Genomic DNA, 23935 nt, shown 5'->3' with positions numbered 1-23935 from the left:
CCAGACTCATCCAGAGGAGAGTCTAAGGTAAGAGTTTGGAGCCAAATGAAAATGTGTTTAGAACCCACTTGTGAAAAAAGAATGCAGTCGAAGCCTGGGGTCACTGACCATATGATCTAGAATCCAAAAGGGATACTGAGAGTATGACTGACAGCTTGCCAGAAAGAAAGGGGGTCAAACTGGAGACTGAGGTTTTTGAAACCATGGCCTAGAACCCACCAGGGAGAGAAAGGCTGGGAGTCTGGTGGAGCTGAGGACCTGGTCTAGAACCCACAGGAAGACGAGCTAACATGGAGTCTGGTGGAGCTGAGGACCTGGTCTAGAACCCACAGGAAGACGAGCTAACATGGAGTTGGGTGGAGCTGAGAACCTGGTCTAGATACCTGGAGGCTCAGAACATAGCTTGGGGCATTCAGAATGTAGTCCAGATCCCACAGGTGGGTTTACAACTGAAAAAGCCTGATCTCTCAAATCCACTCCAGCCCCTCTGGCTTGTGGGAAAGGATTTCCCCTCAGTCTCAGTGTCTTCTCTTGGAGGCCAGTGGGAGGCCAGAGGAAGTAGGCATGCAGGTGCCTGGGGGATATGGGGTCACTTGCCTGGGTGGAGCCATAGCCACCTCCGTAGTATCTCTGCTCATTGAGCCAGCGCACGACAGGAGGCACGGAGTCAAAGTCTTTGAGCAGCAGCAGGGCCAAGAGGGCGTAGGATGTGGCTTCCACACTATAGAGCTTCTGATTAGGCTCCTCCCAGCGTTCCTTGTCTGTGGAGAGAACCCCCACCGCCCCATGCTCACTGCTCTGTCCAGCCTGGAGATGGCTCAGAGAAAGCTCAGAAGAAGACAACCCCTAGACTTCTTGGTGTTCAAGTATCCTTATATGCAAGGCCCTCAACCTGCTGGCTCCTGCCTCACTCTCTTCTCTCATTAACCTTTACTCTTCCACTTGAATTCTCAACTGTACCCCCACTGAGCTACAGGAGATTCCCGAAACTGTCCATGCTCATTATTCCCTCTGAGTCTTTTGATATTCTGTTCCCTCTACTTGGAGAACCTTTTCTCCACTTAACTCCTGTTAATCCCAGCCTGCACAATTTGACTTCAGTGGTACCCCAAGACTGAGTGACAGACCCCTGTCCTTCCTTCTGTCTCTCAAAACATCCTGCACTCTCTTGTTCCAGCATTATCATGCTCCATAGCAATGTATTAACTCACTTCTTTCCTCAACTGGAGTGTGGGCCCATGATGGCAGGGGCTATACTGTATTCACTATGATGTCCCAGGTGCCTAAGAAAGTAGTTATGGCAGAGATTGTTATTAAGAACCATTCCCTCCTCTTCCTGGGCACACAGTTGGACTACATCTCCCACATATCTTTGCAGGCAGGTATGTCCACATGATGGAGCTCTGGACAATGGAATGGGCACTGGCAGTGACAGGGACCCCTTCCATGCCTGGTCTACGTCCTTTGCATAATCCTCCTGACTCTTTTCCCTTCTACTTGGATGGAGTGGGTTCCAAGGACCTGGAGTGGCAGAGCCATGAGGAGATAGAGGCTGGGATCTGGGCATTAGTATATGGAGGAGATCCATCCATGAACAACAAACTTGTGTTGTGTTAAACCACTTCAGTATATGTTACATCATGTTTCTTGACATATGTTCCATCAATCAGGGCAAACCTGGTATAGATCATCACTGGAACCAACGATTAAGTGCTCACTAGGTGCCAGGCACTGTGCTAAATTGCCTATGGCATCATCTTGTCTAATCCCAAAGACCCTTGAGATAATGTTAATGTTAGGACAACAGGAATGATAGAGCCCTTACGGGGTGCTAGACCTTCTACCTGCATTACTTGTTCAATCTTCACAACCACCTATGATGTAAATATCATCTTAAGATGAGGACCAGAGAGGTTCAGTGACTTGTACAAAATGAGAACATGGCAGAGTGGGATCTGAATTGGGGTCTGTCTGATGTCAGAGCCCACGTCCTTGCTCCTGGGTCATAGCAAGTGCTCAATACACACTTGTTGAATGAAGGAGGCCATGGACCTTCTCGTGGAGCTTACAATGAGAACTTTGCACACCTCAGAGCCATCCACCCAGCATGGCTTAGCACCATCCACTCCAGCTCTCCTTGAAGCTGCCCATTGCAGCACAGCTTAGCCCCCCGCATGCCAGTTCAAGATGGCCTCCCCCAGCCCCAGCCATGCATTCTTCTTTTACCTCGTTAGGCTGCCCCTCACCTTTGGCTGTCCTCAGGAATTTTCTGAGGAGGTTTCCCTCCAGCTTGCCTATCTGGGCGAGGGCATAGCCAGCAATGGCCACAGAATAGGATCTCTGCAGGTTCTCGTAGTGGGCTTCAAGATACTGTCCTGCCTTATTGATGCTGCCCGGCAGGCTCTATAAGAAAGAGGATCGAGTACTTTGGTAAGGTGGACATTACTGCCACAGAGAGCTGGTAAGGATCACAAAGGCACCACTTCTTGGGTACCAGGATGGTTTCTGTCCTTGGGACACATCTGTCTTGGATCGATCTTCCCTCTCCCACACCCCCACTGGGTTTTCCAGACATTTTAGTCACCATGAGCTGCCTTGTTGTTGAATATCTAAAAGGTGCCGGGGACAGTTTATATAACCAGCGGGGTCCTGGTAGCTGCTTAAGGCCTCCAGTGTGTGTTTGGGGGTAGGGGAGGAGGGTGGCTAGTTTACAGATCTCCAGTTACTGTAAGGGAAATACTCCCACTGTGGTCAGTTTCAAGCTACCACCATGACATGCCTGAACATGGAGTGGAGAAGAGATGTCTCAGATAGGCACTTGTGAGCTAGTGTGAATGATTCAGCATCCTGCTGGGAGTGCCTCTTGTCTCATCATCAGCTTCCTAGCTAACACTTACTATATATGCCAGTCTATTCTTTTTCAATTTTTTTTTTAAAGATTTTATTTATTTATTTGACAGAAATCACAAGCAGGCAGAGAGGCAGGCAGAGAGAGAGGAGGAAGCAGGCTCCCCGCTGAGCAGAAAGCCCGATGCGGGGCTTGAACCCAGGACCTGGGATCATGACCTGAGCCGAAGGCAGCGGCTTAACCCACTGAGCCACCCAGGCGCCCCTCTTTTTTAATTTTTAAAATTAACATATAATGTATTATTAGCCCCAGGGGTACAGGTTTGTGAATCGCCAGGTTTACACACTTCACAGCACTCACCATAGCACATACCTTCCCCAATGTCCATAACCCCACCTCCCTCTCCCTACCCCCACCCCCACCCCCACAACCCTCAGTTTGTTTTGTGAGATTAAGAGTCTCTTATGGTTTGTCTCCCTCCTGATCCCATCTTGTTTCATTTATTCCTTTCCTATCCCCCAACCCCCCCCACATTGCCTCTCAACTTCCTCATATCAGAGAGATCATATGATAATTGTCTTTCTCTGATTGACTTATTTCGCTAAGCATAATACCCTCTAGTTCCATCCACGTGGTTGCAAATGTATGCCAGTCTATTTTTATCATCATTCCTACTGCACAGATGAGAATACTGAGACCCAGAGAGAGGAGGGGTAGAGGAAGACTCGATCTGTAGTGTTTGCGGATTTTCATGGTGTAAATACAACCGTGGCCAATTTCAAACTACGGATGTGGAGGCAGTGAACGCAGAGTTGGGAAGAGGTGGGCAGTAGCACAGCGTTTGATAGTATTTCCACCATATACGTGTGCAAAGAACCTCGAGATGTATGGATGTACCAAGGATAATGATGAAAGTGAATAATTAGGAAGTGATGAGTTTTGAGTGTTTTTTTTTTACCTGTTTTTTTTTTTAAAAGATTTTATTTATTTATTTGTCAGAGAGAGAGAGAGAGAGAGAGAGAGAGCAAGCATAGGCAGACAGAATGGCAGGCAGAGGCAGAGGGAGAAGCAGGCTCCCTGCTGAGCAAGGAGCCCGATGTGGGACTCGATCCCAGGACGCTGGGATCATGACCTGAGCCGAAGGCAGCTGCTTAACCAACTGAGCCACCCAGGCGTCCCTTTACCTGTTTTTTAATGTTTAATGCATCGTCTAATTTACTTAAATGTAAACTTCTATGATTTAATTTTTTAAAAGATTTTATTTATTTATTTGAGAGAGTGAGTGAGAGAGAGAGAGAGCACAGGAGCAGAGGGAGTCGGAGAAACAGGCTCCCGCTGAGCAGGGAGGCCAAATATTGCTGTGTTGTAATAGAAACTAACCCTTTTGCCTGTCCAGCTACCTCTCCTTCATCTACTTCTGACTTTTGTAGGAACTTTTCTTTCATTCACATGCCACAATGGAAGTGGCCATATTTGCCAGTAAGACCTACTCCTGGCCTCAGCTGATTGGCCCAGTTGTGATCACATGAGCATGATGGAGCCAATCAGAACCAGTCCCTGGGGGTCTCCTGGGGGGCTCAGTCGTTAAGCGTCTGCCAGAGTCCTGGGATCAAGTCCCCCATGGGACTTCCTGCTCAGCAGGGAGCCTGTATCTCCCTCTCCCTCTGCCTGCTGCTCCCCCTACTTGTGCTCACTCTCTCTCTCTATTAACTAAATAAATAAACTCTTAAAAAAAAAAAAAAAAAGAACCATTCCCCGGGGATCTGATAGCCTTGGTTAGGCTATTCCCCCAAAGAAGGCAGCCAGCCACATTCTACTCGGCTGGGTGGGTGGCAGAGAAAAAGGAATTATTTGGCACAGAAGGGCCTGGGTTCCTCTTGGGCACTAAAGATTACCCCCCTCCCACCCCGGCTCCATCTCTTTTCTGGGTTCCAACTAAGGGACAAGCAGCTGGCTGACGTGAGATCCTGGGCTTCTGGACTTGGTAAGCTAAAGGTCAAACATGCCACTCTTAAAAACCCAGGACAAAGCAAATAGGGCAATTACAGGGACTCTCAGAAGCCCATCTTTCTAAGTTTCTCCCCTTCAAAGCCAAAACCAGAGGAAAAGGAAATAGCCATAAGACAACATTTTTAATCATTTCCCTTTAAGGATCATGGTTCCTTTGAAAATTTCCTAAAAGACAGGCACCTGGATAGCTGAAACACCTGACTCTGGATTTTGGCTCAGGTCAGATCTCAGGGTCCTGAGATGGAGCCTTGCATAGGGCCTCTGTGCTTATCAGGGAGCCTGCTTGAGATTCTCTCCCTCTCCCTCTCTCCCCCATGTTCTCTCTCTAAAGTAAATAAATAAATCTTTAAAAAAAATTAGGAAGGAAAAGAAAATTTCCTAAAAAGATCTCTCAGACTAAGAAAATAGTCTTGATGTTTTATTAGCTCTCTGTTGTGAGTTTTCTTTAGGGAAGCAGCAAGGATACAAGGCACTATCAGATGGGAGTGATGTGGAAAGTAGGCTGAGGGGGCTTTGGTTGACATTGGTGAGAACTCTCTGAAAATGGTAAAGCAGGGAGAAAGGACCTGCTCTTTGATCTCTTTGTGTCTCAGTTTTCTCTTCTGCAAATTGGGGATAAGAAGAGTAGCCTACCTCTTAGGCTCTTACAAGGATTACAGGACTTAACCATAGGAAGATCTTATATGAGCATCCTAGTTAATGACCCCCGAATGCTGGGTATTATTATGGCCGCTGTGGTGGTTGTTATTGCACTGGGGAGGATGGAGAATCACCCAAATGTAACACCTCACCTCCAAGGTGGATGTGCCCTGGGGAGGGGAGGATGGCAAACACTTACATTGACCTGTCCTTCGCAAATATCTTCAGCCTCTTTCAGTGCAATGAGGACAAAGGCTGTGAGGGACACCTCCTTCTCCTTAGAATCCCGGGAGCCACCCTAGAATAGGAAGCAGGAAACAAGGATAGGGTCACCAGTGTGTTCCCATTTGGTGACCAATCACCTTGCCGGGTGAGTAGGTCAAGGCAGAGCTGAGCCTCTCCTCAGCGTCTCCTTAGGAGGCCACTCTCTTCAGTGTTCATTCACTCAGCCCATGTCACTGGTGCTGTGAATAAGATGGTGGGAAAGAACCAGACACTAGCCCAACCCTCATGGAGCTTTCCGTGTGGTAGGGGAGACAGACATGAACCAACCAGTTCACCAAAAGATATATCATTACAGACTGATAAGTGCTGTGCAGGAGAAGTGGGTGTGGGAGTGAGAGTGGACAATGGGAGTGTGACTCAGTTGGGGAGATCAGGAAAGATGTTGCTGGGGGGATGATGGAGTTAGCATGCTAGGCAGTGGGGACAGCATGTGCAAAGGCCCTGTGGCAGGAGAGAGCAAGGATTCTAGTAGTACAGATGGAGTATGGATGGGGGTAGGAGGACAGCTGTGAGACTGGACACCTGAAAGTTCAGGCTAAGGCAGTGATTCTCTAACTTATGCACGCATCAGCATCATGCAGGTGGGGTCGGGTAGGGTTTGTAGAAACTGATTCCTAGGCCCTCTCCCTAAAGTTTCTGATTCCATGCACCTAGGGTCCAGCCTGAGGACATGCATTACTAACAAGTTTGCAGGCGATGCTACTGCTGCTGGCAGAGTGAAGGGAGAAGGACTTTGGTTTTGCCCTGGACTCTGAAGGTCTCTGGTCTTTGCACTGGAAGAGCGAAACTCCAGGCCAAGGGGTAGTGTTTTCTCCTGTCTATCCTGGGACTTCTGGGCGCCCCTTCCCCAGCCTGCCCTGAACTCCTGCCTCTTACAATCATCTCTTGGTGAATCACTGGCCCATCCTCGTGGAAGATCCCGTCGGGCTTCTGCTTCTCCATGATCAGCCATTTGACTGCCCCACAGAGGACCTGGGAATCGATGGCGATGAGGTTGGTGGCCAAAGAGAAGACCTTGACCACGTAGGCTGTCAACCTGACGGTGGGCACAGAGCGTGAGTCAATTGCCTCTGGGATCCAGAGACTGCCATTTCAGCACACCAGTGAGCAGGGAGGGGCAGGGCCTGGCCGGGCTGGCCCCGCTTCCCCCCTCTAAGTGCAGACCCAGCCTAGCTGTGGGGAGGCGCTTGATGATGGCAGACCACTCGCCTCTGCAGGGCCGGAGCTCTAGTACTGGGCACAGGGCTGTGTGGACGAGGCTCCCCGGGACCACCCCAGGCTGCCCCACTCTGTGGGGTACCAGAATGACTTGCCAGGTGCTGGGTGCCCGGTCCTTGAAGGCCGCGAAGGCCAAGTTGCCTTGTCTGAAGGCCAGCTGCTGGGTGTACCCTGCAGGGAAGCGAGAAGAGTCACCCTAGGAGCAGGGGCTGAGTGGAGGCGGTGCCTGCCATGGGTATGTCAGGGGAGGGACTTAGAGGATAGGGGGTCCGAGAGGAAAGAGGGGGCTCAGCCAGGAGCAGGGAAGTCTGGCGGGAAGGCACAGGAGCTCCTAAAAGACGAAGGGACTCAGAGGGTGCTGCGATCAGAGAGAAAAGGAGGAGGGAGTTCTCAGAGGAGAGGGCTTCTGAGAGGAGAACGGTCTCAAAGGGGTTCAGGGAGAAGGGGCTTCAGTGAGAGAGGGAGCTCCTAGGGCTCAGAGGGGCCCAGGGTCTCAGAGAGGGGAAAGGTCCACTGGGAGGTCTTTGAGAAGAAGGGGTCCAGATCGGAGAGGGGCTTCAAGGAGGGGCGGGGCCTCGATGGGGGGCAGGGTCTCAAGGAGCATACATCTTGGGAAGGGGGGGGAAGGGGGGGGGGCGGGTCTCCAACGTGGGCTCACCCTTCTTTTTTCTTCTTCTTCTTCTTCTTTTTTTTTTTTTTAAGATTTTTATTTATATATTTGACAGAGAGATCATAAGGAGGCAGAGAGACAGACAGAGAGAGAGAGAGGGGGAAGCAGGCTTCCCGCTGAGCAGAGAGCCCGATGCGGGGCTCCATCTCAGGACTGGGATCATGACCTGAGCTGAAGGCAGAGGCTTAACCCACTGAGCCACCCAGGCGCCCCGCGGGCTCACCCTTCTTGATGATCTCCAAGGCGTCTTGCCGCTTCTCCAGGCTGAACTTCTCCCACTGCTCCGTCTGGTCCAGGTAATGCACCGCGATGACGGTAGGCGTCATGCCAATCATGTTTTGCTCCCCGCAGCCCGACGGGGTCACGATGAGGTGCTTCAGACGGTCCCCATCGATGGCGTCCTCTGTCATCTGAGCCACCGGGGTCCCTGCAGCCGGGTGGGAGGACCGTGCTCAAGCACCATGGGGTGGGGTGAGGAGGGTCAGGGCTGTGACCAGTGATCCCAGGCTCCAAACAGGCTTGTGCTTCATAGGAGAACTCTGGGCCCTGAGTCCTCTTGTTACACCCGTGGAAAACTAATTCCAGGAGCAATGGTGCTTCATGCTGTTTGCCAAGTGCTGTTCTAGAGAACCTCTCTAGTATCTCATTTAATTCTCTCAAGGCCCCTTTGATATAGGTACCATTATTCACCCCCATCACAGATGAGGAAACCAAGCATCTCTACCCCAAACCTTACTGCTTGCAAGGTGCCTTTCCAGCGACTTCGTTTCCCTTCTTGCGAAACTCCTCCATCCCAGGTATTTAAGTTCCAAAATTTCCCACTCTTGAACTATACTGTTTCTCATTTAAATTTCTTTATTTGCAAAAGCTATTTGCTGAACTAAATACTGCCTGGGGTCTTCTGTAAAACCCATCAAGGAGGTGGCCAGCTGTCCTAGTGGAAGTGGAGAGGGGAAGCATAGTAATAAATAGCCCCAGAATTAGGTGGGACTGCATTCCCTTCTCCAGGGTCGTGCCTCCCGGGGTCAGGGCCAGTCAGTGGCGGCTCACCTTGCAGGACGATCCTGGTCTCCAAATCCGTGTCTGGGACTTGGTCGCTGAGGTCTGCCGCACGGATGTGCACTTTCTGCTCTCCCCCTGCCGCGGAAAAGGAGAGAAGGATGGCAACGGCCGTCTCCCACCAGGCCCTCCATCACCACCCATGCCTCAAACCCTCTGCTGTGGCTGACTCACCTTCTCCTTTCTCTTCTGGATTCAGTGTGTGAACAGCCACAGTCTGGTTGACTCTGACTCCTTCCGGCTGAACCGTGTTGGGATGGGGGATGGCAGGGGGAGGTCAGGTGAATAAAGGAACAGACAGACACAACTGGTCAGCAAAGACACTGTCCTTCTGGGGATTACTGTAGCACAGGCACAATGGAATCACCTGTCCTAGCTGTGTGACCGGGAGTCAGTTCCTTAACTTCTCTGTGCCTTGGCTTCCTCCCTTCGAAAGAGGAAGCAATACAAACATCTACTTCATATGGTCGTCCTGGGAATTAATAACCTTGCTAACAAAGTAACAAACCCCTCTGAAAGCTTCCTCTGCGCTAAGGAGCTTTCTTTACTCTCTGGGGTTAACCTTTTACCTTTGCAACAAACCCCGTGGATTGAGTACTGTTAGTACAACTCCCATCTCAGAGGTGGGAAACACAGAAAGGTGAAGTCACTGGTCCAATGTCACACAGCTGGTAGAAGAGAGCTGGGTTTTGAACAGGGCAGTCTGGTATTTTTCGGGGGGAGGGGATGGCGGAGGAAGGTAGTCGGGCTAAATGACCCAGGAAAGTCTGTGTTTTTAACTCCGTGCCTTGCAAACGTCCCTAGAACTAAAGAATATGCATAAGGTACTCAGCACAATGTCTGGCATGCAATACATGCTCAGTTAAAATAGGGACTGTCTTAGTGTCAGAGTCCCAATGGATGCTCTCCTGTGTCTACAGTCCACGGTGGACTGCAGCTGTTAATGCCTTTCCCGAACACAGTCTCCTTTAGGTTGATATTAATACCCGAATTTTCCTTTGGAGACCGAGTCTCTTCCAGTGGCAAGCTGGTAAATATCTGAGGCGCAGTTCCCCGGGAAGAGAAGATCCTTCTTTTAGCTCTGCCAATTTCCGTGCCATAGCTGCCTTCCAGCTACCAGCACCCGAGCGTGCAGAATTGGGAAGTTGTGGGCACACTAGCTCTCGGGCGTTGGACTATGCATGCCCTGAGCACCCTCCTAGGGTTTCATCCCATCGGTGCCACACTGAACTGGGACCCCAGGCCAGAGGGATAATAAGAAATGTGCCCCTAGGGGGCGCCTGGCTGGCTCAGTTGGAAGAGCGAGTGACTCTTGATCTAGGGGTTGTGATTTTCAGCCCAACAATGGGTGTAGAGACTACTAAAAAAAAAAAAGAGAGAGAGAGAGAGAGAACTTTAAAAAAAGTGCTCCTAGATTTATATTTTTATGTATGCTTTAATGGTTAATTATATTCCAGAACATTAAAGTAGTTGAAAAAAAAAATGAGTTTGGGTGCCCCTGGCTGGCTGGGTGGGTAGGATGTGTGACTCTTGATCTCAGGCTTGTAAGTTCAAGTCCCACATTGGGTGTAGAGATCACTTAAAAATAAAATCTTAAAAAAAAATATGAGTTTGGATCCATTAAAATTGGGAAAGAAAAATTATAATAAATTCTGGTTTGGGTATAAATAAGACATTTCACTATAAAATAACACTTTCAGTTTTAAAGCTTTGCTTTTCAGTGTTTCAATATTTTTTCAACTACTTTAACATTTTTTGGGGAAAATTAACCATTAATCAATTTTAACCATTAAAAAAAGACACATATATGGGGGCCATATTTTCCCTTTAGATTCGGGAAAGCTCAATGTGGGTTGACTTGATACTGTTAGATCCTCTCTGTTTAAAACTTTGATCTTTTGTTTATCAGGAATTTTTTGACATGAATTTTGATTCCTTACAACATTGTATTAAAATGTTGTCGTTCTTATTTATGATCTCACATTTTGCTTGAAAATATTAATAAAAGATGATAGGAGACTTTTATTTTTATTAATGACTTGATCTCCTATTATATTGGCGAATATTTGTCACTGTAGGAAAGAGTAGAAATTGTTAACATATATATTAAGGATAAAAACCATATGTTAAACTAGAAGTTCTTATGTTCTCACATTGTATGTTACTGCTTTCTAAAATTTGTTTTGTGTGGGACGCCTGGGTGGCTCAGTTAGACGTCTGCCTTTTGCTCAGGTCATGATGCCAGAGTCCTGGAATCAACCCCTGCTTTGGTGGCGGGGGGGCTTCTCCTTCTCCCTCTGCCTACTTGTGCCGTCAAATAAATATATAAAATCTTTTAAAAATTTTTGTGAAAAATGTTTTCTCCAATTTTTAAGGTCAAAAGAAAACTCCTATATACTGAAATGTGTTAAAAATATCATATTCAAGGGGTGCCTCGGTGGCTCAGTCATTAAGCGTCTGCCTTCTGCTCAGGTCATGATATCAGGGTCCTGGGATTGAGTCCTGCACCGGACTCCTTGCTTGGTGGGAAGCCTGCTTCTCCCTCTCCCATTTCCCCCCTGCCTGTGTTCCCTCTCTCTGTGTGTGCCTCTCTCTGTCAAGTAAATAAATCAAATCTTTTTTAAAAAATCGTATTTGATGTTAAAATACATTTTCACTTAAAAATGTACCACTGGTTTTTATGACTAAGTTTTTCGGTGCGCCCTAAAAGTCCTCACTCACTCCCCCTAATCCCGGCCCAGCATCCAAACCTATAAGACGCCTAAATTTCCTAAGCTGGACACTGGACACTCTTAGTGTCTCAGAGTCTGGGTCTCCAACCTGGATTGACAGCAAGGGGGAGAGAGGAGATTCTCCTGAAGGACAAGGGGCAGCAGGGCCCCAAGGACTCACCACGACCTTCAAGGTCTTCTTGACACCATCGCTGATTAAATAGTTGTAGACGGCAGCCTTGACCTCCACCTCATGCAGGCCGAGCTTCAGAGGCACAATGACATAAGGCACGGCGACTGAGGACTTGGGTGGGATTTCTACAGTCTGCAGGTAGCGCTTCTTGGCGGTAGCGAGGCTGCAGAAGGCTGGATTGTAGAGCAGTTCCACCCTGACCTGTAGGGGGTGGGGGGGTGGGGGAGAGGATCAGTCAAGGGCATGTGCCACAGACACCCACCCCCAGCTCTCCATCGTGCCTCTGCCACCCCAGGGACCCACCTTGAGTTTCTCCGTTTCCTGGTAATTGTAGAGCACGGCTCGGATCTCCACCTGCTCATTACGCACGACAGAGTAGGGTAGCCGCAGGTCAATGAAGAAGTCTTGCATCACCACGACCTCATAGGGGTCAGCCACGCAGATCCCTGCCCGGGAGAGGAGTGTCAAGGGAAGGAGGCAGACAGCCTCACAGTGCTCACTCCCGCCTGCTGGAGCTGTGCCAAGTTCAGCCTGTGTTTGTAGAAGGCCACAGACTGAACAGCTTCAACGGTGATCCATTTCCCGGTGGTGGTGGCAGCTGGAAATTGCTGGGACGGGGCGATTTCCATTTTCTTTATTCACAGGTAGGTGTGCAGGTGGGAAGAACTCAAGTCTTTATCTGTGCTCTCCAAAGTGGTAGCCCAAGGTCCAGGTGGTCACTGGGCACTTGGATCATGGCTAGCTCCAGTGGGAACCGGACTCCTACTTTTATGTCATTTCACTTCACGCAGATTTAAACTTAACAACTGATGCTCGTCATGAATATACCACAACCCCCTGCATTGTACACTTTCAAAGGGTGACTTTTATGGTAAGTGAATAATATCTCAATTTAGAAAATGATGCTTGATTTAGTGATTGGAAAACTTTTTTTTAAAAAGATTTTATTTACTTAATTTGACAGAGAGAGAGAGATCAAAAGTAGAGGCAGGCAGAGGGGAAGGGAGAAGCAGACTCCCCTGCTGAGCAGAGTGCCCGATGCGGGGCTCGATCCCAGGAACCTGAGATCATGACCTGAGCCGAAGGCAGAGGCTTAACCCACTGAGCCACCCAGGTGCCCCTGAAAAATTTTTTAACGTATGTTTGGCCCAACTTGGATGGCCAATCTACCTTTTCAGCTGTACATTTTACAAATCCTAAAATAAGATCAAAATATTTCCAATGAAAGGCCCCTGGCCGGCTCAGTGAGGGAAGCGTGTGACTGTTGATCTCGGGGCTGTGAGTTTAAGACCCATGTCGGGTGAAGAGATGGCTTAAAAGAAAAAGTAAAATCTTAAAAAAAAAGAAAAGAAAAGAAAAGAAAGCACTGCCATTGAGATGCTCTGCAGGTATAAAATAAGTACTAGATTTCGAAGCCTTAGTACAAACCGTGGTAAAATATATCATTCATAATTTTGAGATGTTAATAGATCATTCTTAAGTATTAACAGGTGTATCCTTGTAACAATATTATTAGTGTGACAGTGGTTTATAGATGTTTACAAAATGTTGAAAGAATAAAAAAAGTTGAAAGAATAATATTTTGGATATATTTAGTTACAGAAAATATATAATAAAATGGATTTTTAAAAATATTTTATTTATTTATTTACTTGACAGACAGAGATCACAAGTAGGCAGAGAGGCAGGCAGAGAGAGAGAAAGGAGGAAGCAGGCTCCCCGCTGAGCAGAGATCCCGATTCCGGCTCAATCCCAGGACCCTGGGATCATGACCCGAGCCGAAGGCAGAGGCTTTAACCCACTGAGCCACCCAGGTGCCCCTAAAATGGATATTTTTTTCAAGTAGGCTCCATGCCCAGCGTGGGGCTTGAACTCATGACCCTGAGAACAAGAGCTGCACGCTCTGTGAACTGAGCCAGCCAGGTGTCCCTCGCCTACTCCTTTTCTATGGGACTACCAGAAAATTTAAAATTACATAGCTTGGGACTCCTGGGTGGCTCAGTTGGTTAAGCAGCTGCCTTCGGCTCAGGTCATGATCCCAGGGTTCTGGGATCGAGTCCCACATCGGGCTCCTTGCTCGTCAGGGAACCTGCTTCTCCCTCTGCCTCTGCCTGCCATTCTGTCTGCCTGTGCTCGCTCTCTCCCTCTCTCTCTCTATGACAAATAAATAAATAAAATCTTTAAAAAAAAATAAAATAAAATAAAATTACATAGCTTGCACTGTATTTCCGATGCGACAGCGCCAATATACAGGAAGTGAAAATGATGCCAGAAACAATGGTTATTTGCATTATCACGGTTACTGCATTAAATTCAAGCAAAAGGGAACGCCTGGGTGGCTCAGTTGGTTAAGTTACTGCCTTCCTCTCAGGTCGTGATCCCAGAGTCCTGGGATCAAGTCCCATATCGGGCTTCCCCTGCTTTGCTGGGAGCCTGCTTCTGTCTCTCCCTCTGCTTGTGCTCTCTCTCTCTGTCAAATGAATAAATAAAATCTTTAAAAAAATTAAATAAATTCAAGCAAAGGGTGGATGCAAGCAACATTTGCAAAAACATCATATTGAAAATACTGTTATGCTAAAAAAAGCAAAACAAATAAAAATAATATTACACTAAGACATCTATTAAGATTTTTTGCCTTATTCTTCAGTGGTGAAAAAAAATTATCGGAGGCTTGAATGAAATCCTTATTTCCTAACCCTTCCCTAATGAAATCCTTATTTCCTAACCCTAACCCTATTCATTGTCTTTGTGATGTCTGCTCTAATCATGGAGCTATATACCATTTTTTATCTACTATTTGTTTTTACATTTTTTTAAGTTTATTTTTCAGTCATCTCTACACCCAGCCTGGGGCTCGAACTCGCATCCCCAAGGTCAAGAGTGGCACGTTCCACCGACTGAGCCAGCCAGACGCCCCTGTTTCTACATTTTTAAACTCAAATTTAATTTACTATGGTGTGTAAAAAAGCAGCTTTTGCACCATAAATAGGAGGTTCCCTAGGAAAGCAAAAATGGTTTTTTGGATACTGGTTAGCTCGTGCAGAAAGTCGCACTGGCTCCCCTCTCCTTGCTGATCAAAGTTGTTGAACGAGAGCAGGAGAGATGAAGGCATGCTTGGTCCAGACTGAACGCTCCCCTTTGAACAAGATGGAAGGACCGAAAGAGAACCAAAAGAGGAAAGACTTCTGACACACTGTCTGTGTTACTTTTAAGGCAGTGAGACAACTCCTCTTGGTGATACTGGTATAGCGGCTATGTATTGTTACAGGTTGGTCCAAACCCCCAGAAGATACAACACTGAAGGGGAGCCCTAAGCTATTTATTGGCTACAGTTAATAATAATGTACCCAGGACCACCTGTGGGGCTCAGTCCGTGAAGAGTCCGACTCTTGATTGCGGCTCCCGTCATGATCTCAAGGTCGTGAGACAGAGCCCCACATCGGGTTCCCTATTCAGCGGGGAGTCTGCTTCAGGACTCTCTCTCTCCTTCCTCCCCTCCTTCTACTCTCTCTCTCTCTCTCTCTCAAATAAATAAATAAATCTTAAACAACCACAAAAATAATGTATCCGTACGGGCCCATCAATTGTAGCAAATGTATCACTCTAATGCAAATAAGGGTTAAAAATGGGAATTGGCAGAAGTGAAGGGGTGTGTGTGTCAACTCTCTGCTTTTTGCTCAATTGTTTCTGTACACTTAAAACTGTTTTTTAAAAAATCTATTCATTAAAAATATAAAGATGACTGACTTCTGGTGCATGATTTGTGGGATTTGAGGAAGTGTCCCTGCGTGTCTGAAAAGCATTTACCCTTTGGCCTCTAAAATATGTTTGGCTCCAATAATAACCCACACACATCGGACCTCTGTAATAGGCCAGGCACCATTATAAGGGTTTCCTGTGTATTAACTCATAGAGTCATCCCAATAACACTGTGAGTAGATACTATTTCTATTGTGCCCATTTTACGGATGAGTGCAGAGAGGTTGAGTAACTCGACTCAGGCCACACAGCTCTCTACAGGAGGACTTGGGATTTGAACCCAGGCATTTAAGCTTGGGAAGCTCCCTGCTTGTAACCTTGACTCTTGAATTCATAGGAGCTCAGGAGTCTGGAATTTCCAGGTTCCGTTGGTTACAATGCTACCTACCATATTTACTCTGAAGCTCTAAGATGGGGTTTCTGGAAGATTCATCCCCCAGTGGTCTTTGGCAAGTCGCCTTCCTTCCCTGGCTTCAGTATCCTCATTTGTAGGCAAATACTAGTACCACACACATAGGGTGGTTGTGAGCACTGACAGAGCTAATGTGTGGAGAGTTAAAATTGTGCCTGGGGAGACAGTGACGTCGAGAAGGTGTCACAAGGACACAGAGAGCGGAATCCAAAAACCACAGGGCCCTGTAGGATTCTGCACCACATCCTGCCCAGGGGACATTGGGCAACTTCTGGGGGACATTTTGGGGACATGTCACAACTGGGGGGGCAGTTTGTGCTAGTGGAATCTAGTGGGTAGAAGCTATGAATCCTGTTCAACATCCTACAATACCCAGGGTAGGGCCCCACCACAGAGAACCATTCAGCTTGGAGCCGGACCAGTAGCTCTACATGGAAACAGACACCCACCCCCCAACCAAGGGACCGCATTAAAGTGCAGGTTCTGAGTCAGCAGGTCAGGAGTGGGATCCATGATTCTGAATTTCTAACAAACATCCAGATAAAGCACCTTTGCCAGATGGCTAGTGGTTCAGGAAACGTGGTTTTAGGACAAGGATCTAAACTGTGGCTTTTGGAGCACCTGAGGGGGCTGAGTTGGTTGAGTATCTGCCTTTGGCTCAAGGTCATGATCTCAGGGTCCCTCATCAGGCTACCTGCTCAGTGGGGAGTCTGCTTCTCCCTCTTCCCCTCTCCCTGCTCTCTTCTTGCCTCAAACTCCAGTATGGTTTGGTGCAGCCCTGGCTTCTATTTAAAACGTAGATATTTTGTTCAGCATGAATTTTTTTTTACATTTAAAAAAAAATGATTGCATGAAAATATTACTTATCTGGGTGCCCGAGTTTTGGGGGGCACACTTAAAATTGGCGCTTAAAGTTAGTGCACCCCTCTCCTTGCCCTCCTCAAGACCGTCAGTGCGGCAGCCCTGGGACAGCCAGGTTTCATAATCCGACCACGGATGTTCCAATCACGCATTTCATTCTGCTTCCTCTTCTATGTTTTCTTAATTGCTCTACCCACCATCCTATCGACATCACCCCTTAAGGGTGTTTGTGGTTGCAAATTACTCTGTGTGATACTGCAATGGTGGATATACGTCCTTATACCTTTGTCCAAAACTTATAGAGATTGTACAACACCAAGAGTGAACCCTAACTTCAGCCATGAACTTAGGGTGACGCTGATGTGCCCGTGTAAAAAATACACCGTGCAGGGGTGGGATGCTGGTAGTCGGGGATGCTGGGTATGCGGGGAGGTGGTATGGGGGTGTGGGGGGGATCTTTGTACCTTCCCCTCAATTTTCCCATGAACCTAAAACCGCTCTCAAAATAAAGTCGATCTACAAAAAGCACTGGGCTATGTCACCCACAGAGTAGGAGCTGACCCCCCTCTAGCCACCAAGAAACGGAGATCTCTCTGGATGGGATGAGGAAATGCCCAGTCGCCCCGGAGTCCCCGCCTCCCGAGGATGGGACCACCACCTTCTCTCACCTTTGTTCTTCGACAAGCTCACAGCCAGAATCTCCCAAGTGGTGATGGAATCTTTCAAAAACACATTCAGGGTCTTCGTGGAGATTCTAGATGGGGAGGGAGACGTGGGAGCCTTAGAAGACAGGTGTCCGGGTTGTGGGGGAGAGCTGGGATGGAGGGGTCCCCAGGGAAGAGTTGGAGGGGCTCGTGGCTGGATAAATGTAAGTAGCCTGACTCTCAATTTTTCTAGGCTGGGTTGTGGGGTTGCACAGTGACTCCAGAAAAGAGGGGGGTTGGGGCGCATGAAAATTAAGTGGATCCAGTCTGGGATGCTATAGGAAATGGTCTGGGGGGTGGGTTGAAGTGGGGGGGGTATCTCGGCCTTACCCATTTTTCTCAGGTTCATTGAGACTCTCTACGGTCCACAGCCAGCTCTCAGGGAACTGGCTTCGGGAAATGATCTCTTCCAGGAAAATTTCCTCATTCATGTCACCTGGGAGGCAGGGGGTGGGGAAGGGAGCAAGGGGTTTAGAACGGACCCATCTCTCCACTGTCCCTAACAGCAGAACTCACCCATGGCCGTGCGATGGCTTTGGAGGAGGGAGCCCAGGCGTGTTTAAATTTGTGACTCTTCCCTCCATAAAAACACTATTAAAAATTACATTTTACAACTGTGTCAGTATGAAGGCAAAAATAATCCAGGCTGGTTATATGATGTACCCCTCCCCCAATTTTCATAGGCTTGAACGCACATGCTTGAGCTTCTGTCTCTAAGCCCCATAGCTCCCAGGCCCCGTGCCTGCCACATCTGATGGTGACGGTCCTGAAGGAAAACAGCGGACTCAATAGACTCCCTAGACCTGATGGTGAGGGGGTAGGGAGGGGGTGACCTTTTCAAGCCCGGCTGGCACCATCAGCAAGTAGATGGGGTGGGGCTGCAAGAGGGTCCAACCCTGTCTGGACTTTCTTTAAAACATCATGGGCAGATTGTAACTCGCTCTGGGTCTGTGAAATAAAATATGTGAAGCCACTGATGCTTCAGTCCACCCACGTTCTGGAAAAACCCATCAAAGTGCCTTTGGGGTATGGACACATGAACAACTCTGTCTCACCCCCAAATGGCTAAAAAGAAAAAAAAAAAGTGCACAATGCTAAGGAATGAAAACACCCAAGTGTGCATAAGCCCGATGCTGGTAGATGGGATTTTTTTGGTCTAATTTTCCTCTTTGAGAAAGGACAACTGTAGCTCACTGGAGTAGAAGGCAGTGAGCTGAGGTTAGTATATTTCACACAGACTGAAGGGAGAGTCCTTTGTTCACGTGCGTTGGAAATCTTTGGTTCTTTTTAAGCGGTGTTGGTGGAGGGAGTGCTAGCCTTCCAGCTAAAAGAATTTAGAAATATCTGTCCGCTTTGACAATGTCTGCCTTTAAGAAGTGACTGTCTATTAAGAGCAAAAAAATTAATAAAAATACAAGTGTGTACAAAAAAAATACGTGTTCCCACATAAGGAGTCCCCTACCTGCTGTCATACAGGCTAAGTAAAAATTGATTTGGGGAAAATTTCCCTTGGCTTGAATTTTGCCATGATCTGATAGCAAAAAGAAGTTTCAAAAGCAACTGTAAGCGAACAAAAGGGAACTTTACAGTGAAGCAACCCAGCACACGCGGCCTTAGCCAAGTGATCAAGGGTCACATCACTGACAATGGGACAAAATCAAGGTCATAAGGCCCCTGATAAGATGCACTAAGAAGGCCACAATGTCTCTTTTGTGACAGTGCTGTCAAAAATGCAAAAGCTGAACGTGATTATGAGGAAACACTGAGCCAACCCAAACTGAGGGACGGGCCCCCAGAAGAGTTGGACATGAGAGTCGCTGCAAGACGGACTCTCTGACAGGAGTTGGGCAGATCTAAGGACACTAAGGAGACCCCACCAGCAAATAGGACGTCCGAATCTGGACCACATCCTGTTCTTGTAAAGGACGCAAACCCAAACCAGACCAGACCAAAGTGACACGAATGGGGCTAGAAGGTTTGGCGGTGGCAACGCGTCCACATTAATGTCCTAATTCTGGTGTCTGTGCTGGGTTTTCTGGGAGAACATCTCTGCTTCTAGGAAATCCACACCGAGCTGGTCGGGGGTGGTGGGTCCTCACACAGTTCAGGGGGAAGAAAAGGTTTTTATGCCCATTTCCACTTTTTCTGTTGGAGACTCTTGAAAGAAAAAAAAAGGATTATTTTTGCTTTGATCAGACAGCGTGCTGCTGTGAAATTTCCCCTTCTTCTTCAGTTTTTAAGCAAAGGTATTCTCTTTACAGGACTTTTCATCCTGTAGTTAACAAGGTAAGTTCCCTCTATTTCAAGAGCCGCTCACATGGGCCTTTCTTGGAGCCCAGTTTGAAGGACACAATTTCTGGTCCCCCATGAAAAGAGTGGGATGTACAAAAGAAGGGTTCAAAGGGCCAGGTAAAATGATCACCAGGGCTGCAAATGCTCTGCATAAAATGGTTAAAAAGAACAATCTGGAAAGGCTGGGATGAGCTGGGAATTTGCCAAGGTGACCCTCATAAAAGGTCCTGTGCTGCTCGCCATCCACTGTCCCTGGGTTCAGTTTCACCAGCACCCGTCCTAGCAGAGAGATTTTTCCCCAGTCAAGACCCATTTTTAAAAGCATTTTTGAAAAGGAGGGATCAGGTCTCAGTGGGCTCAAAGCCTCTCAGCAAACGGCAGTTAGACCACGCCAGTCCCCTCAGCTGCTGTGGTGGACCCTGCTCTGGGTGTGCTTTAAGTGGGGTTATTATAAGAGAAATCTCTCTTGGCTTTGCTTAGGATTTATTTGGCCTGAGATATAAACGTTCAAGTGGGTACACATTTTGTCTTATCCAGAACTGAAAGAATGAATGAATGAATGAATGAATGAATGAAAATGAAGCCACAAAGGTTGTTAGGCATTGAGTTAGGCACCTCTTTGGAAAGCACCATAAATTAATTTTCCCTGGTAACCCATCTCAGACAGACGTTTCCTCTCCCCTCTGACCGGGCCTCCTCCCTCAGATAGGCCCTCCACCCTCTGACAGGCCCCCTCCCAACTTAGGCCTCCTCTCTCAAACAAGCCCTTCCGGCTCAGACAGGCCCTCCTCAGACAGGGCCTCCCCCTGAAACAGGGCCTCCCCTCTCAGACAGGGCCTCCTCCCTCAGACAGGCCCCTCCCTTCTCAGGCTGGGCCTCCCCCACTCAAGTGGGGCCTCCCAGCTCTGGCCTCCCCCATCCACTCTCACCCCCTTGTTCCCCCTTCCCCCTCCCCCCCCCACCCAGCCAGACTCACTCCTGGCCAGTCCCAGGGGTTCGTCGTGGCTGTAGTTGAGCCGCAGCTGGGCGATGTAGTGGCAGCAGTCCAGGAAGGCCTTCACGCAGCGCTCCTGCTCCTCGTGGGCGATGAACTGCGCCCTCCGCTCGCAGGGGTACTTCATGATGTTGTCCCGCATGCCTTGCGTGCAGCACATGCGCACGTCCTTCGGGTACTGGCCGGCTGTGGGGGCGCAGAGCCCGTGTCATGCCCGCAGCCCCGGCCTCGGAGCAGGAGGCCCTCGGGACAGACGGGACAGACGGCAGGGAGGCCGTCCCCACGGCCAGGCCCTGCCCTCCTCCCTCCTTGGCGCCCCCACCCCCACCTCGCCTGCACAAGGCTCAGGGGGCGGCCAGGGCTCCCACCTTTGTCTAGCCTCTTCTCCATGAGCTGGACGGAGCGGCGGCGCCGGGTGGCTGGCTTGGGGCACTCGAGATCTGAGGGGCAGGTGGACACCAACGGAATGGGTCAAGCACCGATCGGGAGCCCTCCAGGGGCTCCTCCCTCAGACAGGCCCTCTCAGTAGCCACGGGGGAGGGGAGGTGTTGCTCCCATGCGACAGAGGAGGAAACCAAGGCTCGGAAAGCAGGGACTGGCTAGGTGGTGGCCGAGGCAGGACTGGAACCCAGGCCCCCCCACCCCAGAACCCAGCCCTCCAGCGCGCTCAGCCTGAGGGCAGAGGCGCCGCCCCCTCCCTCAGGCTCACTCGTCCTCTGGGCGGTCTGCAGCTCTTTGTTGGTCTTGAGGGCCAGCCCCGCGTCCGTGAAGACCCCGGCGTAGTCCTGCCCGCTGCCCGCGGTGCAGCCGATGTCCGCGTTCTCCACCACGTTCCAGATCTGCGGGGGCCGGACGCGGTCTTGTGCGGGCCTCCATCCCCCCAGGCCCACGCGCCCGCCCTTCCCTTGGTTCTCGTCCCAGACCCCTCTCAGAGCCGTGAACCGGCTGTGGCCACGACCTCCCCCAGCGTGGACCCGACCAACCGCACTCCCACTGCACCCTTGACTTCCACCCGCCGTGTCCCCTCCTTCCAGCCCACGCCTGACTGCGCTTCCTGTGCTCTCTCCTCCCCCCAAATGCCACCTCAACCCCACATCACCCCTCTGCCTCTGCTGCCTTCCACCCAACCATTGGGGGCGGGGGGGGGGGGGGAGGGACGCACCTTGCTCTGAGTCAGCTTGTTCTTCTTGTTCAACACGAACACACCCTTGTCCACCGCCACGAGCCCCACTCGGGCCCCCGGGTCCCCCTCGATCTTGAGCATCATCTGATGTCCAGGCTGATACGGCCTTTCGCCCTTCTTGACACCTTTCACCACCAGCTGTGGGGGGGGCAGGAGGGGCAGGAGAGAGGGGTCAGCGCTGCCAGACTTGGTCAGTCCGAAGGCAGCAGCTGGCAGGAGAGGAAGGGGAGGAAGGGGGAGCCAGAAGGAGCCAAGGCGTGAAGGCCAGGAGAGAGAGTGTGGGAGCAAGAGAGGCCCTGGGGATGAAACAGAGCAGTGCCTAGGGAGCAGGGGTTGGGGGAGAGAAGGGGCTGGGAAAGGTCACAGGCAGAGAGGCTCTGACCCTGGTGGAGAGCCTGCCTGGAAGGCTGGAGAGAGGTGGAGACTAAGAAAGCACTGGCACGTGGGGTGTCCCAAGATGGGTGAAGGGGGAGACTTGGGAAGCTTACCGTGCCCACACAGGAGTCCTTGACGTCCACCCACACGGAATCGGCCACCACCTCCCTCTTGCCGTTGCTGCCGGTGACTGTGTAATAAGCCACCAGGCGGAAGGAAGGAATGAACTGCTGAGTGGTAATCAGAGGCATGACGACCAGGTCCTGGCCAGGTTGCCGCTTCTGGCGACCCACAGTCAAAATCTTCCCTTTGTTCATGATCTGGGAGGAGCAGGTTGGTATAAAGATCAGCAAGGTGGGAGGGGGGATGGGGCGACCTGGGATTGGGGGTTCTGGAGAAGCGGGCGGGAGGGGGGTGCCTGGGATCCTAGCAAGCCACAGACCAGGTAGGTGTAGTAGGTGATGGACTGCTCCTGGCTAGGGTCCACTCGCAGGTGGAAATTGACAGTGAGAGTCTCCCCAGCCTTGAGCTCCAAGCGAGGCACAGAGAGATGCAGGTAGTTTTTGAAGTTGCCCATGGCATTGTAGGGCTGGACTTTCATTTCCCTGGTGGCCTGTCGAGGCTCTGGGATACCGTCCTTCTTCGTGCGTACCTGGGCAAGGAAAGAAGGATGAATGCTGGCCCCTGCAAAGATGTCCATGTCCTAAGTCCTGGGACCTGCAAATCTGGTACCTTCTGCGGCAAGAGGAACTTTGCCAACGGAATTAAGTAAGGGATCAGAGGATGGGAGATTGTTTTAGATTATCTAGGTGGGTTGAATATAATCACAGTGATCCTTCTAAGATAGCTGAGCAGCCGGAAGGCCCCCTAGTGCAGAGGAAAACCCCTCTGTGAGAATGAAAACATCTCGGTGTGAGTGCAAATATCCTTAAGGGAAGGGCATGATTCCCTTATGTAAATAAAAGGGCCCCACTCTGCCAGTGGCAGGATGGCTGGGGGCAGAGGGCAGGGATCCTCTGTGCCTGGCTCTCTGCAGTGGGGCCCCAGGCGGGCGAGGACTCACGGTGATGATCAGGGGCTGTATGTTCTTGGGTGTGTTCATGGTCAGCATGGCCACACCATCATTCCGCGTCGAGGTCCGGGCTTCGGTACCCATGATCTCCACGGGGACGCTGTGGGCTGGGGAGCCATCAGGGTTTGTCACGAACACCTGTGGGGGCAGGTGGAGGGCATGGAAGTGGACCCAGAGGCGGGGCCAGTGCCAGGAGCCAGGTTGGGGGTTGCAGGTCCACCGTGGGTCTCACCATGAGGTCAAAGGGCATGGCTGGTTTGAAGAACTTGGGTGTCTTGGTGAAGTGGATCTGGTAGGGGGAGGTCACGATGGGGATCCCGCTGTACTCCGCCTCCACCATGTCGCTGCCTGAGGGGGCCAGCCATGAGGGCAGGCTCCTGGGCCACCCCTCCAGACTGGACCCCACCTTCATACCGGGCCTCCCACCTCAGACTAGGCCTCCTTCTCAAACTGAATCCCACCTTCATAGTGGCCCTCCCCCCTCAGAGTGAGCCTCCTCTCTCAGATTGGATTCTACATTCATACTGGGCCTCCCTGCTCAGAATGGGCCTCCTCTGTCAGACTGGATCCCACCTTTCTTCTGGGTTCCCCTCCTCAGACTGGGCCTCCTCTCTCAGACTGGATCCCACCTTCATTCTGGGCCTCTGCCC

The 23935-nt window shown here is 50.0% G+C and overlaps 1 protein-coding gene across 1 annotated transcript in view; it reads right to left on the bottom strand.

Moving 5' to 3' along the window:
• LOC111161841 (complement C3) overlaps positions 1 to 23935 on the bottom strand; it is a 34152-nt gene that overhangs the window by 6093 nt on the left and 4124 nt on the right. The window contains exons 10-29 of the mRNA XM_022525848.1: positions 23518 to 23633; positions 23277 to 23423; positions 22656 to 22865; positions 22327 to 22533; positions 21818 to 21976; positions 21365 to 21494; positions 21024 to 21095; positions 20638 to 20841; positions 17700 to 17805; positions 17334 to 17419; positions 11937 to 12079; positions 11622 to 11834; positions 8904 to 8970; positions 8721 to 8807; positions 7894 to 8097; positions 7096 to 7171; positions 6659 to 6818; positions 5697 to 5795; positions 2247 to 2403; positions 598 to 761 (exon numbers count right to left, since the gene is read on the bottom strand). Of these exons, the coding sequence (XP_022381556.1) occupies positions 598 to 761; positions 2247 to 2403; positions 5697 to 5795; positions 6659 to 6818; positions 7096 to 7171; positions 7894 to 8097; positions 8721 to 8807; positions 8904 to 8970; positions 11622 to 11834; positions 11937 to 12079; positions 17334 to 17419; positions 17700 to 17805; positions 20638 to 20841; positions 21024 to 21095; positions 21365 to 21494; positions 21818 to 21976; positions 22327 to 22533; positions 22656 to 22865; positions 23277 to 23423; positions 23518 to 23633 (2807 nt within the window). The remainder of the gene's footprint in view (positions 1 to 597; positions 762 to 2246; positions 2404 to 5696; positions 5796 to 6658; positions 6819 to 7095; positions 7172 to 7893; positions 8098 to 8720; positions 8808 to 8903; positions 8971 to 11621; positions 11835 to 11936; positions 12080 to 17333; positions 17420 to 17699; positions 17806 to 20637; positions 20842 to 21023; positions 21096 to 21364; positions 21495 to 21817; positions 21977 to 22326; positions 22534 to 22655; positions 22866 to 23276; positions 23424 to 23517; positions 23634 to 23935) is intronic.

The sequence above is a fragment of the Enhydra lutris genome, unplaced genomic scaffold (assembly GCF_002288905.1).
Source record: "Enhydra lutris kenyoni isolate GAN:26980312 unplaced genomic scaffold, ASM228890v2 scaffoldscaffold86, whole genome shotgun sequence".
Lineage (NCBI taxonomy): Eukaryota > Metazoa > Chordata > Mammalia > Carnivora > Mustelidae > Enhydra > Enhydra lutris.
This window is presented reverse-complemented; position numbering and strand designations above follow the sequence as displayed.